This window comes from Agelaius phoeniceus, chromosome 10 (genome assembly GCF_051311805.1).
Source record: "Agelaius phoeniceus isolate bAgePho1 chromosome 10, bAgePho1.hap1, whole genome shotgun sequence".
NCBI lineage: Eukaryota > Metazoa > Chordata > Aves > Passeriformes > Icteridae > Agelaius > Agelaius phoeniceus.
The window spans coordinates 18,505,256-18,527,414 of NC_135274.1; the positions used below are offsets into that span (position 1 = coordinate 18,505,256).

Here is a 22,159-nt window from a genome sequence, read left to right on the forward strand (position 1 = left end):
TGTGCTAGATGGAGCCTGGGCTGAGGCAGGAATGGCTGGAGGGGATTGGGATCCCTGTGTCCGAGCAGGGGGACAGCCAGACACCAGCACTGCAGCATCCTAGCTGCTTCACCGAGCCGAGGGGAAGAAAAATGCCACCCTCACCCTCAGAAACCACGTTTCTTTTCCTCCCACCCACTGTGGAAGGGTCTCTGAGCGGGCTCCGGGGGGGGTCCCTCAGGGGCTGTGGGTCTTGGGGACAGCTTTGATGGCAGGTGTAACCTGCGCTGACGGGCTGCCTCACATCAAGGGTGTCCTTTACAGGAGGAGCGTCTGGGAACGCAGCACGTCGCCGCTAGGAAGTGTATCAGAAAACTTCATTGTTCCCAAAACCAGACACCACCAGGGTCACATCAAAGTACTACACACACCCCGAGGCCACCTGGGGGTGTCTGTGGGGACATTCAGGCCTCCCCCAGGCCGGGTCCCAACCGTGTCCGGCCATGGCGGGGAGTTGCGCTGCTCTACCTGCGCTCCCTACTCGGGGGATGGCGATGAAACGCCTCTCCCCGCTCCTCAGGCCGTGCCACGCCGAATCTTCGCCACGGAGGTGATGCCGGGAGGAAGGAGATGATGGGGAGGCAGCGAGCAGCTCTCGCCCCGCTCCCGCCCCGTTCCCGCCCCGCTCCCGCCGGGACGCGCCGCCCCGCGCTGTTGTGTCCCCGCCGGGCGCCCGTTGCCGCTCCCGTCGCGAGCGGAAGCGGAAGCAGCGGCGGCCGCGTGCGGCGATGGCGGCCCGCGGTACCGCGCGGCGCGGGGCGGGCGGGGGGTCCGCCCGCGGCCCCGACCCGCAGGAGGAGCCGCCGCCGCCGCTCCAGGCCGTGCTGGTCGCCGACAGCTTCAACCGCCGCTTTTTCCCGATCTCCAAGGACCGGCCGCGGGTGAGAAATCCCCTCTGGGTGCTGCTGCCTGCGCCGCGCCGGTGCCTCCGGGGCCGCCTGTCCGGTGTGCACTGTCCCCGGGAGGCCGGGGCGCGCAGGGGTCTGGAGAGAGGCTGGGCTGGGTCGGGAGGGGGCGAGGCTTCTCCCTCCCTCCTGCGCTCCGGCCGTTGTCGGCCGCGGGAGTCGTGTCCCCCGCTGGAGAGGCGGCGAGGATCGATCGCTGCCGTGTTGGGCTCTCCGCTTTTCCATATGGCGTGGGGCGCTGCGCTATCGGCTCCTCGTCTGCGGCTGGCGCAGGACCGGCAGTGGGTTTGGACAGGCTTGTTTCTGATAAAGGAAAGAAACGAAATCTTGGCCCTTGCCAGCTGTAATGCGTGAAAGAATATGGCCAGAAAAATGGATGGGGGTAGTACTTTAACTATCCATCTCAAAAGGCTGTGTGTTAAAAGAACATAAAAGGCTTTTGGAGACTTTAGGTCTAAATAATTATCTCACCTCGTTTGCTGATTAAGTGTTGGTGGTGCTTGTAATTATACACGCGCACTCAGGCCTGAAATGAAACAGCACCAAAAATGAATTAAGGAATGGTATGCCATCACTCAGGTGTGACTCAGTGACTAAGTGTGACTTGAATCTCAAGAGAGTACTCACTTCACTTTAGGTTGGGGTTTTATACCCCTTGTTTAATTCTGGACACTCATATTACTATGGCTTCATCATTCATGTCTGACAGGTTTTTCTTGAAGCAGTTAAAGCCTGAGTCAGGGAATCAGCACTTTTCCAGTCTCTGTCATTTATCTGAGTCTTCTTGAACAATTTTCAGTGATAATTTTACTTTTTTATGCCTTCCTTTCTGAACTGAGGATCTGCCCCTAGAAGATCACAAATTAGCTCTTACTGTTTAGATCAACTCCAAAAGATTTTTATAAAACCTGGTGGGGCAGTTACTTGTGTTATGTTTCTGGTACTATTGATGACATTATATCCCCAAGCTGGAAGGGGCTGTTACTGATGTTGGGGTACTGAGTATTTGTTCAACTATCTCTATGGTGTTTTGGTTTTTTTTCAGGCTCTTTTACCTATGGCAAATGTGGCCATGATTGATTATACCTTGGAGTTCCTAACAGCAACAGGAGTGGAAGAAACCTTTGTTTTCTGCTGTTGGAAGTCAGCTGAGATAAAAGACCATTTGCAGTAAGAATCTCATCTTCTTTTCAGTTTTATCATGGAACATATTTGTCTGCCCTCCAACAAGCCTCAGAGGTCTCACTGATTCATATGAAAACTGTAAGAGACGCCCTTTCAGCAAGTGAACTCCCAGCATATCTCAGAAAGGACCATCCCTGCTGTGTAGGAGGGTGGTTGTGCAGTGTTAGAAGGGTTGAGTGTTGTGGGACTGCTCCTCAGTTCCCCTTCTGAGTGTACCTGAGCCTGGCAATAGCAGGCTCACTGTCACAGCACTCCCTTATAGGTGTGGCACGCACTGGGACGCTGTGTCCTAGTGTGTCTGTGGGAACAGCCTCTTTATGCCTTCCTGATGTTTTTTTTTCCTTCTTCCAGAAAATCCAAGTGGTGCCGGCACACGTCTCCCAACAAGGTGCGCTTTGTCACCTCAGACCTGTACCGCTCCCTTGGGGACGTGCTGCGTGACGTGGATGCCAAGTCCCTCGTTCGTTCCGACTTCATCCTGGTCACTGGTGACGTGGTGTCCAACTTCAATATATCCAAAGCCCTGGAAGAGCACAAGTAGGTGCTGGAAGAGTGAATCTTGCCTGGCGTGTTGCAGTCTGTAGCTCTCTGAGGAGTCTTCTCATAGTTCTGCCCTCCTTTTTCAGGTTGCGTCGTAAGATGGAAAAGAATGTGTCCGTGATGACGATGATATTCAAGGAGTCCTCGCCTGGCCACCATGCCAGGTGCAAGGAGGATGACATTGTTATTGCTATGGACAGTGCCACAAACCGTGTCCTTCACTACCAGAGAACGCAGGGGCTGAAACGATTCCGCTTTCCTATGGTGCGTCTGGAGCCTGGCAGGTGGAAAAGGGCTGTGGTAGTGAAGCAGCCCACCCAGGGAGATCCTCCCTGAGTGAGGGCTGGCGAGCTGTCCTAGCTGCTCCTCTTGGAGGAGCAGATGATAGGAAGTAACTTGGGGTAAATGGCCTTTTTCTCCCTTGATCTTTATTTGAGGCTTGGTGAAATCATGCTGGGACAGGCATGTTTGTGCCTCATTCCAGTTTGAGCATGAGGCAGATGATTTCTCAGAGTTGAGGTTTTGTCCTTTATTTCCTTTCCATGATGTAAAACAAGGGAGGGAGATGATTTGTGATACCGCAGGGGCTCCCAATTCGGGGTGCATATACCACTACCATACATAGACCATTTTTACCAAATGATTTAGGTTGGAAAAGAGCTCTGAGATCAGAGTCCAACCTTTGATCACCACCTTATCAACTAGATCATGGCACGTCCAGTTTCTTGAACACCTCCAAGGGTGGGACACCAGCACCTCCCTGGGCAGTCCATTCCAGTGTTTAACAGCCCTTTCCTTTTTGAAGTGTTGTTGAACCTGACATGGGGTGGAGTTACAAGTCCTTTTACCTGTTTGTTCACGTAATAATGTAGTAAATGCTCTGTAAATGTCTGTGAAGGCACTTTCTCCATGAGATAGATGAACCAGTTTCTTTCTTCAACTCATAACTAAGGCTGTGATTGTATAATATTTTCATCCCCAAATCAGTAATCAGGAGGTTATTTCATGTCTTCAAATGGAAGTACAGACCACCATAGGAAACAAAAAAGGAAAAACCAAAAGAAACAAAATGCAACAATACAAAACTGACCCCCAGCTGTAAAAATTGTATTTGGATTTATCAGCGGTTTTTTGTACAGTTGTAGCTCCCAGAGGTAAGGAACCTCATCAAAACTGATTGTTGGAAGTACAAGCTGTTTCTGGGAGACCTGCACTGTGTAGGGGCAGGGGCAGTCTCTGCTGGCTGACCCTCAGCTCTTTGTATGACCAGTGTGTGCCTGCTGAGATTGGGTCTAGTGTAGATTGTAGATTTCTCTGATCCTCAGAGCTTCATCTAGTTTAATAATTTTAAACTGGTGTGTAGCTTAGTAGTGCCCCTGCCTTATAGAAGGGTTTTGGGGCCATGAGGCACTCAGGTCACCTGAATTTTTTCTTCTTTCAGAGTCTGTTCCAGAACTCTATTGAGAATGTCGAGGTGCGCCATGACTTGCTGGATTGTCATATCAGCATCTGCTCTCCACAGGTGAGCTCTGCCCTTCCAAGGGTCCAAAATTCAGTCTGCACTGATCCCTTGGTACTGCTGGTGTGCAGGGTGTGTGTGGCCTGAGTACCAGGTTTGGGAAACAGAACTGGCTGAGCTGACGGCCTGGGTGACCATGTGGTGCTGCTGTGTGGAGCACATGGGGGCTCAGTCTGTTTCTGGCATCCACTGCTCAAGCCCAGGCAGAGCTACATGGTGGATGCATCCAGAGACTGGCTGGTTTGGCACAGAATGGAACTATTTCAGGAAATAAGTTATTTCACTTTGGGTGTAATAACATCTGTGGAGCAGAGGTGGTGGCTGTGCTGTGGAGCAGTGTCAGTACTTTTAAGCTGGTACCATGTTAGGGTAACATTCAGGGTTATTTCCGCTAAGGCTTGCTAACAGATCTGATAAAATTTGTCTGCAGCCTTCCTTTGGGGGTGAAACTACAAAGTAGGGTGGGAAAATTGCTTGGAAATGCTAAAGCAGTGTCTTGCCCCTTTTGAAAATCAGAATCTGTTCATGGATTCTGGAGGAGTAGTAGGGGGAGGAGATGGGAGGGTCAATATTCCTAGCAGAAGGAGTCAGAGCTTTATTCAAGGCAAGACCATCACTTTCCTATATTTTATAACTTGGCTCTAACTATAGTATTTCCATGTTCTTTATTCCTGGCAGGTGGCTGAACTGTTCACAGACAACTTCGACTACCAGACACGGGATGACTTTGTGCGTGGCCTGTTGGTGAATGAGGAGGTAAGGAGAGGGTTGTTACAAGGGAGGTCCTGTTACTTTGCTTTAGAGAACCCTCTGATGTGCCTCTGCCTGTCTGCCAGGTCCTGGGGAACCAGATCCATATGCATGTAACAACAGAAGAGTATGGTGCTCATATATGCAACCTGCTGATGTACGAAGCTGTGTGCTCTGACATCATCCGGCGCTGGGTTTATCCTCTCACTCCAGAGATGAACTTCACTGATGACAAGAACCAGAGTTACACCCACTCTAAACACAACATTTACCGAGGGGTGGATGTGAGCCTCGGCCACGGCAGCGTGCTGGAGGAGAATGTGCTCATCGGGCAGGGAACAGTCATTGGCAGCAACTGCTCCATCACCAACAGTGTTATTGGGCAGAACTGTAGGATAGGTGAGTGCAGGAATGGGGAATGTGCCAGCCATGCCAGGCCAGGGCACACCTTTGCTGGAATTCACTGTAGGATAGGTGAGTGCAGGAGTGGGGGATGTGCCAGCTGTGCCAGGCCAGGGCACACATTTGCTGGAATTCAGTTTTTAAATTTTGCACTGAGAGAGGATGATAGGTGGGTAGTGATTGATTGCTAATGGGGAGAAAAGAGAAAAGCTTGGTTTTCCAGCAGAGAAGATAGATGAAAGTTTTCAGAGTACCATAATGAAGGTGGAAAGTACTTCATGAAAATTAGTTGTTTCAGCAGCAGAGAATGCATGACTTTTACTGATCTAGAGTTATCAACCACCACCATCCTGCAAATGAGAGACATCTGTCCCCATTTTCATGAGCTGTTTCTTCCCCTGTCATCTAGCATCCATCATGCATCAAGGGGACTGTGAGTCAGTAAGACGTAAGGCTTAAGTAAGCCAGTAAGACTCAGCAGTGTCAGAGAGCACCAGACAGCCTTCCTCAACATATTTGTACTTGGTGGTGTGTAACAGGTGATAAAGTGACTTTGGATGGAGCTGTTCTGTGGGACCGAGTGCACATAGCAGATAACGTGGAGATCCACCATTCTGTTATCTGTGATGAGGCTGAAGTGAAGGAGAAAGTAAAGCTAAAGCCCCGCTGTGTCCTCTCTTCTCAGGTGAGCTGGTTTATGTCTGTTCTGCTTTCTGCCTCTCCTGGCAGGTTACTTATCTTATACTGTACTATTCCAGAACACAGGGCTGCCCCAAGCCTTTTTGCAGAGGTGGAGACTGTGCTACTGCTCCCACCCTTTTCTTCCCTCTGCTTGGCTGGGGCAGTATAATATGGAAAGTGGCAGTGCTGGTGTCTTCAGTTACACATATTAGCAACAGCTTGTCTGCAGCTGCTGGTGGAGGTACAAGGGGGCAGTCACAGTGTTTGTCATTAAGATGTGTTTCACATATTTTCAGGTAGTAGTAGGTCCTGGCATCACTCTCTCTGAGGGCACAGTGATCTCTCTGCACCCCCCAGATGAGGAGGAAGAGGACGATGACCAGTTCAGTGATGATTCTGGTGTGAACAAGGAGAGCAAAGTGAAACTGAAAGGTATGAGAGTCTCTGTCTCCATGCACTAAAGCTATGCAGAAGGTTTTGTCCTCCATGATCTTTTGGGGTCTTTACCAGCACCATTCCAGACACTGCAGTGCCAGGGTGGAGCTTAGAGCTGCATTCAACCTGGAACCTATGGGTTTTCATCAGGGCAAGCAAGGATACTCAGCTGAGTCCAAGGGCTTTGTCCTTGTGAAGTACTGTTGCTACAGTGTGGGTTTGTCAAGGGATCTAAACATGGTCTGCCAAATGTTGCTGCTGTAAGAAGGAGTAAGTCACTTGTCAAGGCATGTGAGGAAATGAAAGCTGAAATCCATGTGCATCTGCAGGAATCCCAGCTCTCTCTTGATGAAGGTTCTGTAGGGGCAGTAACATGCAGGTTATACAGTCTATTTCAGATTTGCCTGTAAGCAGATCTGCTACATCCACACTCTGATTGCTGATTCTTTTTCAGGTTACAATAAAAAGGATGTAGGCTCAGAGGGCAGAGGCTATCTCTGGAAAGCAGATGACAAGAATGAGGAGGATGAAGAAGAGCAGAGGCAAAGCCTATGGGGTGAGGAAAAGTTTAGTGTGGTCACCTGGGGCTGAGCAGACAGGTGTGTGTTGGGGAAAACAGCCAAGTGGGATGCTGGTGATTATGTCTAGAGGAAGACCTGGGCTTTGTGAAGCAGACTGGCTCCAGATACCAGCTATGTGTGCAGGGAAGGAGAGAGTTAAAAGCAGGTCATGGACCAGATTCTCTCTACCTGTGCTCTGTGGAAGGTGTTTTTTAGATATTTGCTTTGCACTAACACACAGAGCTGTCTGTGCTGGGAATGCTGCACTATGGGACACCAGCCCCTCCCTCTGATGGGAATATGCTTTGGCTATTCCAGGTGCTGCTGGCTTTCTTCCTGCCAGTGGCAGTGTCTGCTGACATTGCTCCATTGTGACTCAGCAGTTTGCACAAAATGCAGTTGCTTCTGTCCGTGTCCTTTGTTGTCTGCCTACAGACTCCCAAAAAATCCCATTATCCTTATGCCAGCTGTAGTGTTCCCTCTGCAGCAAATCTAATCATCTGGACCTGTAAATAGAAGCTTCCTTGCAAGGACAGATAGTTGCTGACTTGGTTGGGAAGTCCCTGGGACACCTGGTTCCTCGTGGCATATGATAGTTGCAGCTTTTGAGTGCTGAATGCTGCATCTTGTCCTTCCTCAGGCCCAGCTATGCAGTCAGAGGAAGAGAGTGAATCTGACAGTGACCTGAGCATGGGCTCTGAGGAGCCAGACAGTCGGGCAGCTTCCCCTCAGCTGGATGACATCAAAGGTGAGATGGGCTCTGAAGAAGTACAGTGATTTTGTAGATACTGCAGTGTGTGAGGTTCGAGCTGCATTCTCTGGATGTATTGGAAAATTTGTGCACCTCTGTGATATGTTGTTTCCTGATCTCACTTCCTGCATTTTCTACAGAGTTCTTTAATATTCCCTGTATCACTGCTGGGTTAACCCAAGGCAGTCAAGGATTTGAAACTAGCAAAGAGTCTCCATCTTCCTCATCACTGGACCTTCATGAAAGAACATCCCTGAGTTGTCTCTTTAAATGGCAGTGTCATTGCCTAATTTTAGAGACTATGGGAAGGTCCACTAGAGTTTCTCTGTATGGACAGCTTAGTACTGTAATCATTCTGGAGAAATAAATGTCCTTGTAGGAGTTTCCTCTTTAGGCAGAGATGTTTTGGTTTTCTGTTTTGTTGTGTTAAGCTTACCTGGATTTGAAAGAGGTTCAGGCCAAATTGGAAAAACCCAAAAACTCTCTCATGTTGGAATATCGCCTCAAAGGAAATTAAACCAATAAATTTTAGATTTGAATTAATACTTTCAGTTATGGGAAGATGAGGTTTGTCTGAGTAGGAAGAGCTGGATTGTGAAAGTATAATAGAAATTCTGCTCTAAAAGGCTGCAGAGGTAAATAGCTTTGTACTGGTTTCTGTAGATAGATCAGTCACATGTAGTAGGTGGTTTCCTTTGTTTGAATTATATCCCACTATTTATAAGTATAGTTGCTGTGGGTTTGTGTCAGTGTACAGAGAACAAATAAACATCTGTGTCAGAATGCCTTTTTTGTGAAGGGCATCATTCCTTCAGTAATGAGCAGTTTGGAGAATCTGTGCTTTTCCCTCGTGTCTAACTGCCTGTCCTTTCTTTCATTAGTTTTCCAGAATGAGGTTCTGGGTACGTTACAAAGGGGTGAAGAAGAAAACATTTCCTGTGACAACCTGGTCCTGGAAATCAACTCCCTCAAGTGAGTTGGGGATGTCCTTAGGGATCCTTGGGGTGTCCTTAGGGATATTGTCCCTTAGGCTGAACAGTTGGGATTGACAGCAGGCATGTCAAAAGAAGAGGAGAAACCACATGAATTCCCATTGTTAGACATTTTATCAGTATGGAGCATGAGAAATGCAGCTTAGACATCATGACTGAATGACAGCAGGAGTTGATGGAGAGCACCAGCTGCACCTCTAGCATCCTTGGTGGTTAGGCTTTTCCTGCCCCCTCTCTGTAACAGGAGATTGAATTGCTGCTGAATAACTGTGGACTGAAGAGAAAAGGCCAGTTCTTGGCACGACTCTCTGGAAGTTCATGCAGGGTCTGTTGCTCTGGGCATTGCAGCATTCAGCCAGCTGCCTGCAGCTGGGGCTGTGCTGTGGTGTGACTTGTGCACAGGATTTTTACAGCAACAAGTCTACAACACATAATCAGAGTGCCTTTTATCTAGTGTTTCTCAAATCCAAACCTGTGTGCTTTCTTTTGTGCAAGAGCATTCCTACAGCACTCTGTGAGGGTGCTGTCCCTGCAGCAGCTTTTTCCAATTGTGATAACAGATTTTCAGGACTTATGGCCTTATGCAGAGTCTGATGCAATACAAAGTGATTTTATTATCTGAATATTTGGAAAACCAAATAAACAAATAAGAATATGAAAATCAGATTTTCTACTCTATCTCTGTGAATAGCCACAGTCTGCAGAGATCAGACAGTGTGAAATGTTGAAATGTTGCCTTTTTCATTTTAGGTATGCATATAACATTAGCCTGAAGGAGATGATGCAGGTGCTCAGTAAAGTGATCCTGGAGTTCCCACTGCAGCAGCTGGATGCAAACCTGGACTCCCAGAACTATTTCTCAGCGTTACTTCCTGTGAGTCCTGCTCCATTTTACTCTTCTTTGGGCTTGTCTCCTCATGTGTAACAGTCTTTCTGTGTGCCCTAGGTAGTTCCTGCCTGAGAAATCCCTTTTGTTTAAGCCTGGAGCCACTTGAACTCCTTGAGTTCATGAGCCTCTTTGTCTTCTATAGAAATAAAAATGAACTGAAACTGTTGTTCCTGTTTGACAGAGCTCAGCTGAGACTGTAGGTGTGGCAGCTCTACTTCAGTACCTGTGGTTGTTTCTGTTGCCTATGTGACACAGTAGAAGTGCATAATTTGTAAAAGAGAAAAGAGGAGGTCTGTTAGAGATGTCTTTACAGGCTTGAATTCCAGCAACCCAGTTCCAATCCATCTCAAGTCCTGTCCCTGGGGCAATGGGGAGCACTCCTCTCCCAATGGGATCTTTTCCAAGGTCTTATTTTACTGCATACCATAATTGGTGCCAATTTTTTTTTCCAGCCAAATGCCAAGGCACGATATTGTTGTCTTTGTGCAAAGATAAAGTTCTGCTTTGTTGCTAGGGACATGGGTTGTATAGTTGGGTGTACCAATTTTAATCTCCTGCCTTATGGCAGACAAAATAGGGTAGGATCTGTTTTAAAAAGCAAGCAGTCTTCTCTTAATGGTTTTGTTCACCCAAGCTGAAGTCATTGTAGTATCTTTGTCTCCTTGTTACAGTCCATTTATGTATTTGACTTTGCAAAGTACAGATTCTGAAAATGCTCTTTCAGAATGAATAGGTCTGACACATGTTTGGGACAGACTACTTCATTTTTTTAGGACTACTGGGGTGGTTTTTTTTTAGGAGATTGAGAGGAACACTAGACTTCCTCATAATCCTTTCTCTGAGGAAGTATGTGCTTTCAATTGATGGGAAAGGGTGGAAAACTAATTCTCCTTTGTGTAGGTGTAAGCATGCTACTTAATTCACCTCTTGGACATGTGGAGATGCCTTCTGCAGAAAACATCCATGTAAACTGATCTATTCTTCAGATGGCTTAGTGAGATTTTGCTGCTCACTCTGTTTAAATTCTGCTTGCTTTGTTCATTTTTCCGGACTGTTTTCTTGAATAGCATATCCTGTCCTAGAAAATAGAATTGAAGGAGGAGGACCGAAGAAAATGTTGGAGCAGGTGTTAGATTCTGAGTGGAAAGCAGTACATCTAGACAACAGCTTGTGTGGAATTGGTAGCTATATAGGATAGGGGTTTTTTTTAATTCCAGCTGGGATATGGCATCTCTTGGTCTCCCAGATTAGGCTCTTAACTATAGCATGAGTGGGAAAGGAGAATTTCACTGCAGCATCCAGTCAGAAGATGTTCTAGTCTGGGATGAAGCATATAAATGCATGAAGTTTTGTGCAATTGCCCCAAACCCCTAGAAGCTAAAGACAATGGTAGTAGCTAAAGAGTTTCTCTGGGTAACTTTGTCCATATCTTTTTCATCAAAGGAAAGCTAATGCTTTAGTAATAATCAAAATGTGACATTTAGAGTGGCCATGTGTCATGTCATGGGCAGGTGGCATTTGTCTAGGCAGGGAATTGTGTTCATTTATGAAATAAAAATTCCCCTTAGATGTATCAAAGAAAGCCAGGTGTCAAACCAATTGACCATCATGGCAGCCAGTTCCTTGTAAAGAACAACCTGGAAGTTTCTTAGAGAATCTTTCACTGTGTTCAGGATTACTGTGCTGGCTTTCTGCACTGCATTCAGCAGGAGCACAGTGTCCTGGTGAGGTACAGGTGTGTTCACTTGCACTCATGGTGTTTGTCACTGTTATAATAACCCAATATTTGAGAAGAGATATACCTCTAATAGATGTAGTGACCCACCCTTCAAAGGCTTATTAAACACACATCACTGTTCTTCTGAGGCAGCAGCTTTGTGTATTTACCAGCAGTGCTCTGCAAAGATCAATTTTCAGGCAGTTGTACAGCATCTGGAACAGTGGCTTCTCTGCAGCTTGCAATTCCCTGGTTATAAAAAGTGCACTCCATTAATTTACTAATTCTTATTTACACTCTGCAAATCCCAAGCACAGGCTTGGTATAGGTTAGTACATAATGAAAGTAGTTGTTGCTGAAGTTTGCAGCTAAAACTGCCTCAGGCAATAGCAGGTTTGGGCTGAGAGCTGCTCATGATGGAGTAGTTATGGAAAAGTGTTATTTTGTGTGAGATGGGGCTACCTGCATTCTGAGAGTGATGGGTATTGGGAGCCCACCGAACCTTACAGACCTGTTTTATGTTTCTCACTCTCTTTGTAGCTCAACTCTGACCAAGAGATGCTGAAATAAGATGGGTTGCTTATATAAAACCTATGGTAGAACAGTCCCAGGCAGCTCAGGAGGGGAAATTGTGGGAATGCCATAGTTGTGATGTATGGTTTGACTTGAAACCACACTATGTGGTCTGAAGTGCTGGCCCCTGAGCATGAAGCTCTGAAGTGTTGCAGCAATTTGAGGAAACAGGCGTCTGGTAAAGGATATGCCCGTGGGTATTTTTTTCAGATGAAACATGGAGGCTTGACAAATAGAGGTATCCAGTTTGATGTGTGTCAGACGTCTCGTTCAGCTCTTGTGCAAGTTGTAAAGCAGAGAAGGTGCAGAAATAGACCTTTCCTAGAACTATAGACCTTTCCCAGAACTGGGATTCTGTAATGGAGTGCATATGAACACACCATGGGATTGCTTATTTGGAGACCAAATGGATTTCTGCTGTCACTGAAGCCATTTATGGTGATCAGCCCAGATGCTGTTGTGGTCTAACTACCCCCACTAGCACCAGTTACAGGGCAGTGCATGTTCTCAACTTGACATGGTATATTTTTTCTTCTTTCCCTTTTCCAGCAGCAGGCACACTGAATTGAGTCCTGGGGTTGTGAGTGTTTTCTGTATAAATAACCTGCTTTCAGAAACTCAATAGCTTCTGGTTAGGTTTGTGCCTGCTTATGATTTAAAGGTGTTAATAGAAAGGTATTACAAAGTGTTTCTTAGCCTGGAATAAACTTTACAGTAGGATAACTTTCTTATCCAGTAGTAATAAGAATGGGAAGATGGTCGTAGAGGAGGGAAGAGTGTATAGCATTAAGCATTTTGCTAAAGTACCTCTTGTAAATATGCCACAGAACCCTCAGTTGTTTTATTGTCATACCATGATGATCAGGATCATTCTGTGCTGTTACTGTTTTTCCTTAAACCAGTCAGTGTACCCCTGTACAGATGAGTTTGCTTGGACTAATCCCCTTCTTTGTTTCTGCTTGAGGCATGCAAATTCCAGCAGGGTTGCATAGCAGATGTGTCTGAAGAGGTGATGGAGTGCAGCACTACAGAGTAGATGAGCACTGTTTCCTAGCTGAGCTGTCTTTGGTAGTCCACACCAGCCTGGACTATCTCCATAGCCTGGGTTGTAGCTCTGCTGTGTGTTCTGGAGCTCTCCCTCTCTCAGGTCTGCTGCCTTTAACAGTTATCCTGGACAGTAAAATGCTGATTAACCCCAAATTTAGGCGAGTCAAAGCTTCTTCATCACACCCTGAGCCTCTGTGAATTGCCAGTTTCCCTTCAAAACAGACCAGATGTGTTCTGTAAGGAGACACTGCTGAAGGCACAGCAGACCTGTGTATCTGTGCAGGCATGCCAGGGGTTTAGTTTCAGGATCACCTGCTGTTGAATTACTCCATTTAAAAAGATGTGGAACTCTGATTTAATTTCCTGCAATGCTTTTGTAGGATGGTCAGGTCATGATGTGGCCAATGAAGAATTTTTGCATCTTATCCAAGTTCTGATACCTTTTAAAAATTTTATGGATGGAGATCTAAGTATTACCTCCTATCCCAGATTCAGGTCAGTCTGTGCTGCTTTGCAGAGCTCCCTGCTGCATATTTCCCAGATACGTACAAGGGAAAGAGCTGTGGGGGACTCAGAAATATTGTTTGAAGAGGCAGCACTAAAATCATTAAACTTAAAGTTTCAAGAAAAATAAGACCTGGAAGAGAGAACAGCTAATAGTGTAACAACTTCTTCTCCTTCATTCTTCCCACTCATTCCCTGCAGCAGGCTTCAGGATCCAAACAAGCCTCTGGGCACACAGCAAATGTGTGATTTGCACTTAGGGGCTGCTCTGACACATTCCTGTTTTAGGGGTGGTTGTTTTTCACTGTTCACTTCTATTCAGCTGGTGATTAACCTGGCATTATCTTTTTCTATGTTTCCTTATTTGTCCTTCTGCTTTGAAGGAAAATTCCACTGAAATGTCAGCTGCTCTGTGGGGGGAGGCTGTGAGTAGCATGTAGGTATCTCTCCTTATCAGTCTGCAGTGAAGAGATTTTGTTTGAATGCCAGACTCCGTTGAACACATTCATTGTGATGATCTGGTATTCCATCCAGAGAGGCAAAAATAAGAAAGCTAATAGATATTCTGAAAGCTTAGTAAAACCAGGTTCTCTTCTCACATATGAGACTCAATATTAGCTGTTTCATGGACAGAGAGGGTCAAATACCTGAAGTAGTTAGCTGAATAGTTTCATAAAATGCTTCCCTGGGTCACTTCTTGGTGTAACACAGCTGAGACACAGGGCTGAGTGCACCCATCCATCTCAGCTCAGGAGCTCTTCTGTGTTTTCTCCCTGCAGCTGTTGAAGAATTGGACCCCATTGTTTAAGAACTACATAAAACGAGCATCAGATCACTTGAATGCTTTATGTGCCATTGAGGAATTCTTCTTGGAACATGACAGTCTCTGCACATCGATAGCTAAAGTGAGTATCCTCTCCCAAATCTATTTTTGCTAGATTCACAGTGGAATGCATCCTATTTACATCATCACCTCTCTGCTTTAAGGGAGAGAATTTTGGAGTCGCGGTGGAGAGGGTATGTAGAAAATCCATTTAAAACAAATTCTTAAAAAAAAAATAGTTCTGTGTCTGCCTGTGCCTCTGAGGGAGCACAGCTGAGGGTGAGTATTAATTACCAGCCTGCAGCCTGTGGGGAGCTATTATTTTGCAGCTTCCAACATAGATGCCCTTGTTGTGTGACACTGGAAGAGGCGAGGGCAGAGACACGCTCTAGGAAGAGCTTCCTTTCATTTATCTCTCCATGGTCCCTGAGATCTCACTGCTAAATGGTTTATCCTACTTTGGAGTGCAAAACACAAAAGCTGGGAATAAAAGTGGAATTTTATTCAGGCTGAGCTAGTTATGAAATAGGGAGTAAAGGAAAGCTGTCATGTGGCTTATTATCTGTCTCCCTGCGTCTGAGAATTTTCATATATTCCTCCTCACTATCCTTCACAAATATTTTGTCCCTACATTCTGTCTGCCTTATCATATGGAGAACATTTGACTTGGATTACAAGGCTTCTTTAGCAGCAACTCAGGAAGCCCCTCTCTGTTTTGGAAAAGCTCTCCTAGAGCCTGCTTAACTCTTGATTCCTCAAGAAAGAGTAATCCTAACTTCTACCAGTGCTTCTGGCTGATGGCAAAGCACTTAGGACTGGAGCCAAAAGCCTTCAGTTTGGTGAGCCAAAATGTCCTTGAATTACAGCAATTGTTTGGCATGTGTCCATTGTTCTAGGGGCCTGGGTTTCCCTAGAGGCTGTGAATTGAAGTGACACTTTATATTTGCAGTTGGCAGCCAGCTTTGTTAGCGCTCTGCTGCAAGGAGGCCGATGCAAAGTGCCTGCTCTGCCTGAGCACAAAGGCACCCTGAGAAAGCCTGATGGCCTCTCCCCCTCACTCACAGGGCAGGGGCTTGAGCTGAGCAATGACCAATTGCTTTGACACCTGCCATAAGGCACTGCAGAGAGAGAGCTGGCAGAAGGAGGGGCACAGCTGGACAGGTTCATGCTCCTCTGCATGTGTCACTGTTTAATGTGAGCCAGCATCAGTTGCTTGTTGGGTCTGCTTTGGGGATGGTGTTCGGGTGGCTTTAAAAAGAGATCTTGTGTCTTGAACTGATGTCCTTTGTGACCCCTCATTGCCCACTGCTCTCAGTCATACCCAGCATCCTCAGAGCTGAAGCTGATGGGGCTTGAACTTCGACTCATTATGTGTCACAGCATCTGTCAGGAACATAAGGCTTGGTAGAAGAATCATGGTTATTTTTAACAGTAGAAGGAAAATGAAGCAGACTGAGTGCCTTCTGGTGAAGACGGAGCTGAGAGACACAGATTACGTGCAAACTTTGTACTTGGACGTGAGCTAGTCCCAAAAGAGTTTATAGAGAGCCTGTTGCTCTTTTCTAATTGATGCAGGTGTTGATGACATTTTACCAGCTGGAAATTTTGGAAGAAGATGTAATTCTCAATTGGTTCTCTTTGCGGGACACGTCTGACAAAGGAAAGCAGCTTCGTAAAAACCAACGGGTGAGTCCCAAAGGTGTTGGGAGAGGCTGGGCTGGGGGGAGAGAGACAGACAACAGCTGCTGAAAGAAACTTCAAGTAAAGTTTGGTGTCACTGTCACCTCCTGTGGAGCAGCTGCCATCACATGGTAGGCCAAGAAACCACTGAACACTAAGCAACACAGATTTGTTCTCCAGAACAGTTTCTGTGCATTCTGCCATAATCATCCTGTTTGGATAAGGAATGGAGGTAGTATGAGGATTGTTTCTAGTGGGCTGTCTCTAGCACGAGGCCAGCACTTTCTGGAGTAGCAGCACGGTTTCTCTAAGCCAACACCCATTTGAAATGGGCTTTAGGCCAATGCCCTGTGTGCTGGCCCCATGCAATTCCTTTGAAGCTTTCATTCCTGGCTCAGCAGTCCCTTCACATATATTTCTAAGCATTTGCTGTACTGAGTAGTTTCATTTGGCTTCTGTTGCAAGGAGCATATAAACTTCCCTCCTCCATCAGGCAGAACTTTGTGCTGCAGTTTGGCTGAGCCCTGTTCCAGTCCTCCTCCCTGGATCTGGAAGAGAAGTAGAAGGAAAAAAGCCATCTAAAGAACAACTTTGTTCAAGACCTTTGCAAAGTCAGCTATTAGTGTAGGTCAGCAGTGCTTTCAGCTGCTTGTTCAAGCCCAGTTAAAACGTAAAACAAACTGCCTTTTTAATAGCAGTTTCTGAGGGACAAGTTTTTTTCCCAGCAGAGTTTTCCTAACATGTCAGCTAAGGTGCAGCTGCCATCTCTTTGCCCTGAAGCTCTGAAAACCTCTCAAGCTTTTGTCTTTTTGCTGAGTGTTGGAGGGATTGTCTGACTGGAGGAATCTCCTTTAGGAGCCTAATCAGTCTGCATTTGTCTGTGGCATCCCAGTTGTTTTTCACCTAATTGTCTCTCGCTCCCTCAAACTGCCTCCATTTCTGTTTCTCCTGGAAACACTTTCTTGTGCATGGTAGTGATGCTCACTCACACAGTGTATTTGTTGAGCATTTCCAGCATCTCCTTGGCGTCAGTTGTTACCCAATTACGTTTCATTCTCTCTGCAGCTCCAGAAGTTTATCCAGTGGCTGGAGGAGGCAGAGGAGGAGTCGTCTGACGGCGACCAAGACTGACATGATGGCTCAGCATGAGAAGAGGCTCTCACTGCCTTTCTGGGCCAAGTGGGCAGGGCAAGATCAATGCCAGTGCATGGTGTATAGATGTGGGGCCTGACATCCAAGTGACTGACAATCCCATCATTAATTCAGTTGTGTGTTCCCAACTTTGCCACTTCCCTCCCTCCCTCCCTCATTTGCACCTTATGTTGCAACCCAGTAAAAAACTATAAGGGAAAAGCAGGAGGTGGTGATACCTAAAATCCCTCTGGAGCCTGGATATGATGTACTATAAGCTATCTTTGGGAGGTCCTTGTTACTAATACAAAGGGAGAGAGTAGATGCAAATGTATACGATGCCCCTGTAGATCTAACCATCAGGGTTGTGGAAAGATGGTCATACAGCTGAGGTATTTGGAGTCATTGTTGCTTCTGGAGCTAAGGGGACTCCTGCTGAAGAGACACGGCAAGGTTGGTGAGTAAGAGCACGTGGATTAGGATCTGGAGTGCAGGACTAGAATTCAGGAGTTCTTGTGCCTAAAGAAGATGCAGCTGTCTGAGGACGCCCAAGGCATTTTGCAGCCTAGAAGGCACTTCTGTGATCTTTCCAAAAGGGAAAATCTCTTGCCATCTGCCATGCTAGGATCTAACACAAATTGCACAGTGGAGTTGGTAAAACCATGTGTTTCCTGTGCTGTAGAACTGGGGGTGGTGTGTGCTCAGCTTCCCCACGGGGTTGGTTGATGGCTGTACGGATCACCATATCCTGCATGTGATCGTTCTTCTGTGCCCCCAGCTTAGCAGACATGGTTTAGAGAAATGTCTGTTTCTTTTTTTTTTTTTTTTTTATGAAAAGGGAGCAGAGGTGCCTGGCTCCTCCTGCTGCACCAACTACACTTGTATTCTGCCCTGGGGGCATTGACTGCACCAGTTGCTTTGAGGAGAATGCAAGTTACTAAGTTCTGCTCCAGTGTGAAAAGGAGCGAGTGGTATTTCCTTCAGCAGCACACAGTCTGTATATCCACATGATTTCAGTTATATAAGCTTGCTTACTTCATGGCCGTTTATTTATTTGAAACTTCCCTCAGACAGCAGGGAAAGTGCTGCAGACCCACTGTGAGGCTCTGCAGCTGCAGAGCAGCTCGGCAGGCAGCAGGGAGTGAGTGTGCCTCTGGCTCAGACAATGTGTGGCAGCAGCAAGGCCGTTAAGAGCAGCTTACTTGGAAGTGTCACTGTGCTGCATTCTCCCCTGCTCTCAACAGAGTGAGAAGGGTACTGCAACCATCAGCTTGTGTTCATAGGTGGCTTATTTGTTGGATGTGCTGACCTAGCCTCTGCCCCTTCAGGAGGAGCAGGAATAAATCCTTTGCAGGGGGAAATGCACTGGAGCTGCCCACTCAGGATATTTACTTGGCCGTTCCGTGGTGCCACAATTGTCAGTGAGGGGACAGCATTGGATGCTGGAGACCAGGGATATTGCCTCTAAAAAGCTGATGTTCAGGCAGGGCCATCTTGTGCACTCACACTATCAGTTGCCAGGATTGTGCATAAATGTCCTTGTTTTCTGACATTGCAAACTCAGTCTTGTAAATGTTGGGGAAATAGTCGGTATCTGAATTTTCTGTATCTGCCAATATTTAATTCAGGGAGCAAATAAAAACTATCCTGGTGTTACCAGCTTGTTTGCTTTTTTTGACTTGAAATTTTATGTCTCCAGCTTTACATGCCTGAGCAGGGCTTCATGTGTAAGTTAAATAACTCATCACTGCTTTTTCCTCAGATTTTAAGCACACAATATCCAGGTAGGAAATCAGCACATTGAATCACAGCATTGAATTAGTGAAAGTGTTTGATGGTAACACATGAGCCCTGTTTGGAACTAGAGAACAATTCATTAAAACTTCTGAACTTGGAATCCTGAAGTGGGTGAGGTTTGGTTTTGTACAGAATTATATTGCAAAGATGAACCTTAAATTCAAAGAAATCTGTTATCATTATGGGAATTGATAGGAATGTTGGCTGATACGTCATGCATTGTGTCCTCCTGATGCTGGGAAATAAGAACTGGCAGAGGCAGGGAACTGGCAGAGGCAGCTACAGAAAAACCATTTACAAACCAGCTGCAAGACTTAGTAATTTTAAAATCTCCTTGGACATCTCAAATATTTTTTTTTCCCTTTACAGGGTAAAGATTGGCTTAAGAATAAATTTAACATGTAGTGCTGTAAATGGCTCAGTTTTGCGAGAAGTTCTTGATTATTTCTGCCAAGTAACAATTCCACTTTTGTTTTTTCCACATTCCTTCCTCCTTTGCTCCAACTTTGTGGTATGAGCTACTTTTTACCTGGGAGTTAAAATCCAAGGGGAGAATGTTGCTCCATGCCCACATCCTTCAGGCGTTGGTGGTGTGTGTGGTGGGGTAGTTTTACAGATGCCAAGAATAGAGCAGCAAAAAGAAAACAAATTAGAACACTTGATACTCTCCAAGGTGGAGTTCTGGCATGGTGCAGCATCCTTATGTACTGATACGTGTTGTACTTTTTAAAGGAGCATTTATTCTATTGCTGAAGTGTAGGGTGGGCTTGATGCTTTGTTGTTGCTTCAGTCAAGATGGTTTTTTGTTTGGAAGACTGGAAATGCCTTTGAGAGCAATCTTGAATGTGGAATCATGGCTGCCCATCTCTGAGCAATGTAAGCAGTTAAGTACTTTATTTTCCTAAGGCTTTAATAATCAATTTGTCTGCCTTCCCATCTGACAGGGAGGGAGGGAGGGATGGATGGATGGATGGATGGATGGATGGATGGATGGATGGATGGAAGGAAGGATGGATGGAACCTGGTGTTCCTGTATCAAACCTACAACTTCAGTTAACAATAGTAACCCTTTTAAAAGAAGATAATAATTTGGTCTTGCTTAAAGGTGTAAGTGATGGAACTCAACTACATCCACCTCTGCTTTGGGCTGTTCCAAGATGCACTAAAATGTCTGAAGCTTGTGTACTCTGTAAGGAGAAGCAACATTATCAATGCCACGATTTTTAAGTTGCCGTAATTGCAAAAATAAGCCAACAGGCAGTTCAGAAACTCTTCCTTGTGGACCTTGGAGTGCACAGCACAATCCCCTCCTGCTAATTTCTTTGGCACTGTGTTCTTAACTTCCATTCAGTGAGTCATACAGCACAAGGCCTCTGTGAGCAGTGAAACTGATCTATCATTGAGTCTATTCAGTCACTTGGCCTGTTTTAAAAGAAAAGGCAGCTGTGGCAGTGAGATTTCATCTACTACCACCCTGGGGGTGTGGCACCCCTCCCCTGAGCTGCATGTGCTCCCTTGGGAGCTCAGCACTACCGAAAATGGCCCTTTTGGTTACAAAAGTGTATGATGTGTACAATACAGGCTCCGAGGTGCATCCACAGCTGTGCTGGGAGGTGGGTGAGACAGTGGCCCTGCCAGGGACACACCAGGATTCTTTCCCTGCTTTTGGGGCAGGGAGGTGTTGCCAAAGGATTTTAAGATTAGTTCTGCCAGGGTTGACACAGGAAGAAGCAACTTAAACTAAACTTTTCCATTCCTGACCTGGATTCTTCACTCCAGGTACACCAGCTTTTACCACAGAGCTCCGAGCATAAGGAAATTACAATCTTCCAAGAGCTGATGTGGAAACATGGGAGAGTCTCAGACCTCCTACAACTTCTGCTTACCCGAGGACTTCCCTGGAATTTTTGTTCTTTTTTCAATTTAATGTCAGGTTCTTCTCCCAGTCTAGCAGTGCTGCCCAGGTAATTACTAGCAATGCCTGCAGGACTCTTTAATGCATTAGAGGGCTTATTTAGCTCAGCCTGCCTGCCTGCCTGAGGAACTTGGCTCTGTTCCCTGTAGGATCTCTCTGGCTCCTTTTCCTACGGCAGGGCAGTCTAGTCTGAGGGCTGATCTAGTCTCATGCCCTGTGCAGGCCCATGGTGTGGTGCTTCCTCTGCATTTGTTCCTTCTAATCCAGGATGGTGCAAGGCAGTTCTTGCCCTTCCTGTTGGTGGGTGTTCCCAAAACTCCATCCACCCCAGCTTTGCTCTCAGCCACAACTCCGGGAAACTGCTGATGGAGATGGTTCCTTGGTGCCTGCTGGGTGCTGGCGAGGTGTGCAGAGGGGAAACCAGACAGCCTGAGACTGCTGTGGGACAGAGGCAAGTCCTAGGGGCTGGGGTCACAGTGCTGATGACTGTAGGTAAGAATGTGCTGGGGTCTGGGGAGACGGGATGGGAAGAAACCACACAGCCAAAGGGTGCCCAGTTGAAGAAGCCATGGTATATAGAACAGAGGGTTCCCATGAAGAGCAGAGGAAAGAGTCTGCTTGGTGAGGAAAAGGTCTGAGCACTGGGGTTAGTTGTTGGATGGTGACAAGGGGTTCAGAGGGAAGCCTTAGCTGGAGAGGAGCTGGGAATGGATGGGTGGTGGCCATCTGAAACAGTATGGGAGCTCAAAGGGGTCTGTACACGGGAGGATAGGGTAGAGATGGATATACAAAACATGCCTCACGTTTTGCAAGCTATACTCATGTGGCACATAGCTGGATGAGTAACATGGGGAAGGCGGCGAGGTGTGTGATAAAGAACTAGGGCTGCAGAGATAGAAGGGGAGGCCGGGGGTGTGGACAGAAGCAGAGGTTGTGGGACACAGGAATGACCCTGTGAAGCAGCATCAGAGGGTGTAAAGGGGGTGTGAAAGTTGCATGAGGGAGGGGAGCCTGGGAGAGGTATATTCCCAGCTGGCACTGGGAATGTGGGTGCACGGGGAGTACCAGGCTGTGGACAGGAGGATGTGGGTGTAAAGTATAAATCCCAAAGCACCCATGGGCGATGGGGCTGGGGTTGGGCAGTCCAGGGGCCGTGCACCCACACGGGCACAGCAGTCGCGGGGTGGATGGGTGTGTGGGGGGTCCCTTCCAAATCAGAGGGTCAGTGCCAGCCAAGGGGGGTCTCCTATGGATGCGGGATCCGGCTGGGGACAGGGTGCGGGCCAGCATCGTGGCGGGATCTGGGCCCAAACTCGCGGGCTGC

General features: G+C 46.7%; 1 protein-coding gene across 1 annotated transcript; it reads left to right on the plus strand.

Moving 5' to 3' along the window:
• Positions 1-718: 718 nt before the first annotated feature.
• EIF2B5 (eukaryotic translation initiation factor 2B subunit epsilon) lies at positions 719-18,779 on the plus strand. Its single transcript, XM_054639181.2, has 16 exons — positions 719-920; positions 1,990-2,114; positions 2,481-2,666; positions 2,756-2,933; positions 4,111-4,191; positions 4,867-4,944; positions 5,025-5,337; positions 5,880-6,025; positions 6,318-6,453; positions 6,911-7,012; positions 7,657-7,764; positions 8,649-8,739; positions 9,510-9,633; positions 14,269-14,394; positions 15,888-15,998; positions 17,058-18,779. Exons 1-16 carry the CDS (start codon positions 768-770, stop codon positions 17,121-17,123), a joined length of 2,124 nt encoding a protein of 707 aa, XP_054495156.1. The 5' UTR covers positions 719-767; the 3' UTR covers positions 17,124-18,779.
• The last annotated feature ends 3,380 nt before the right edge of the window (positions 18,780-22,159 follow it).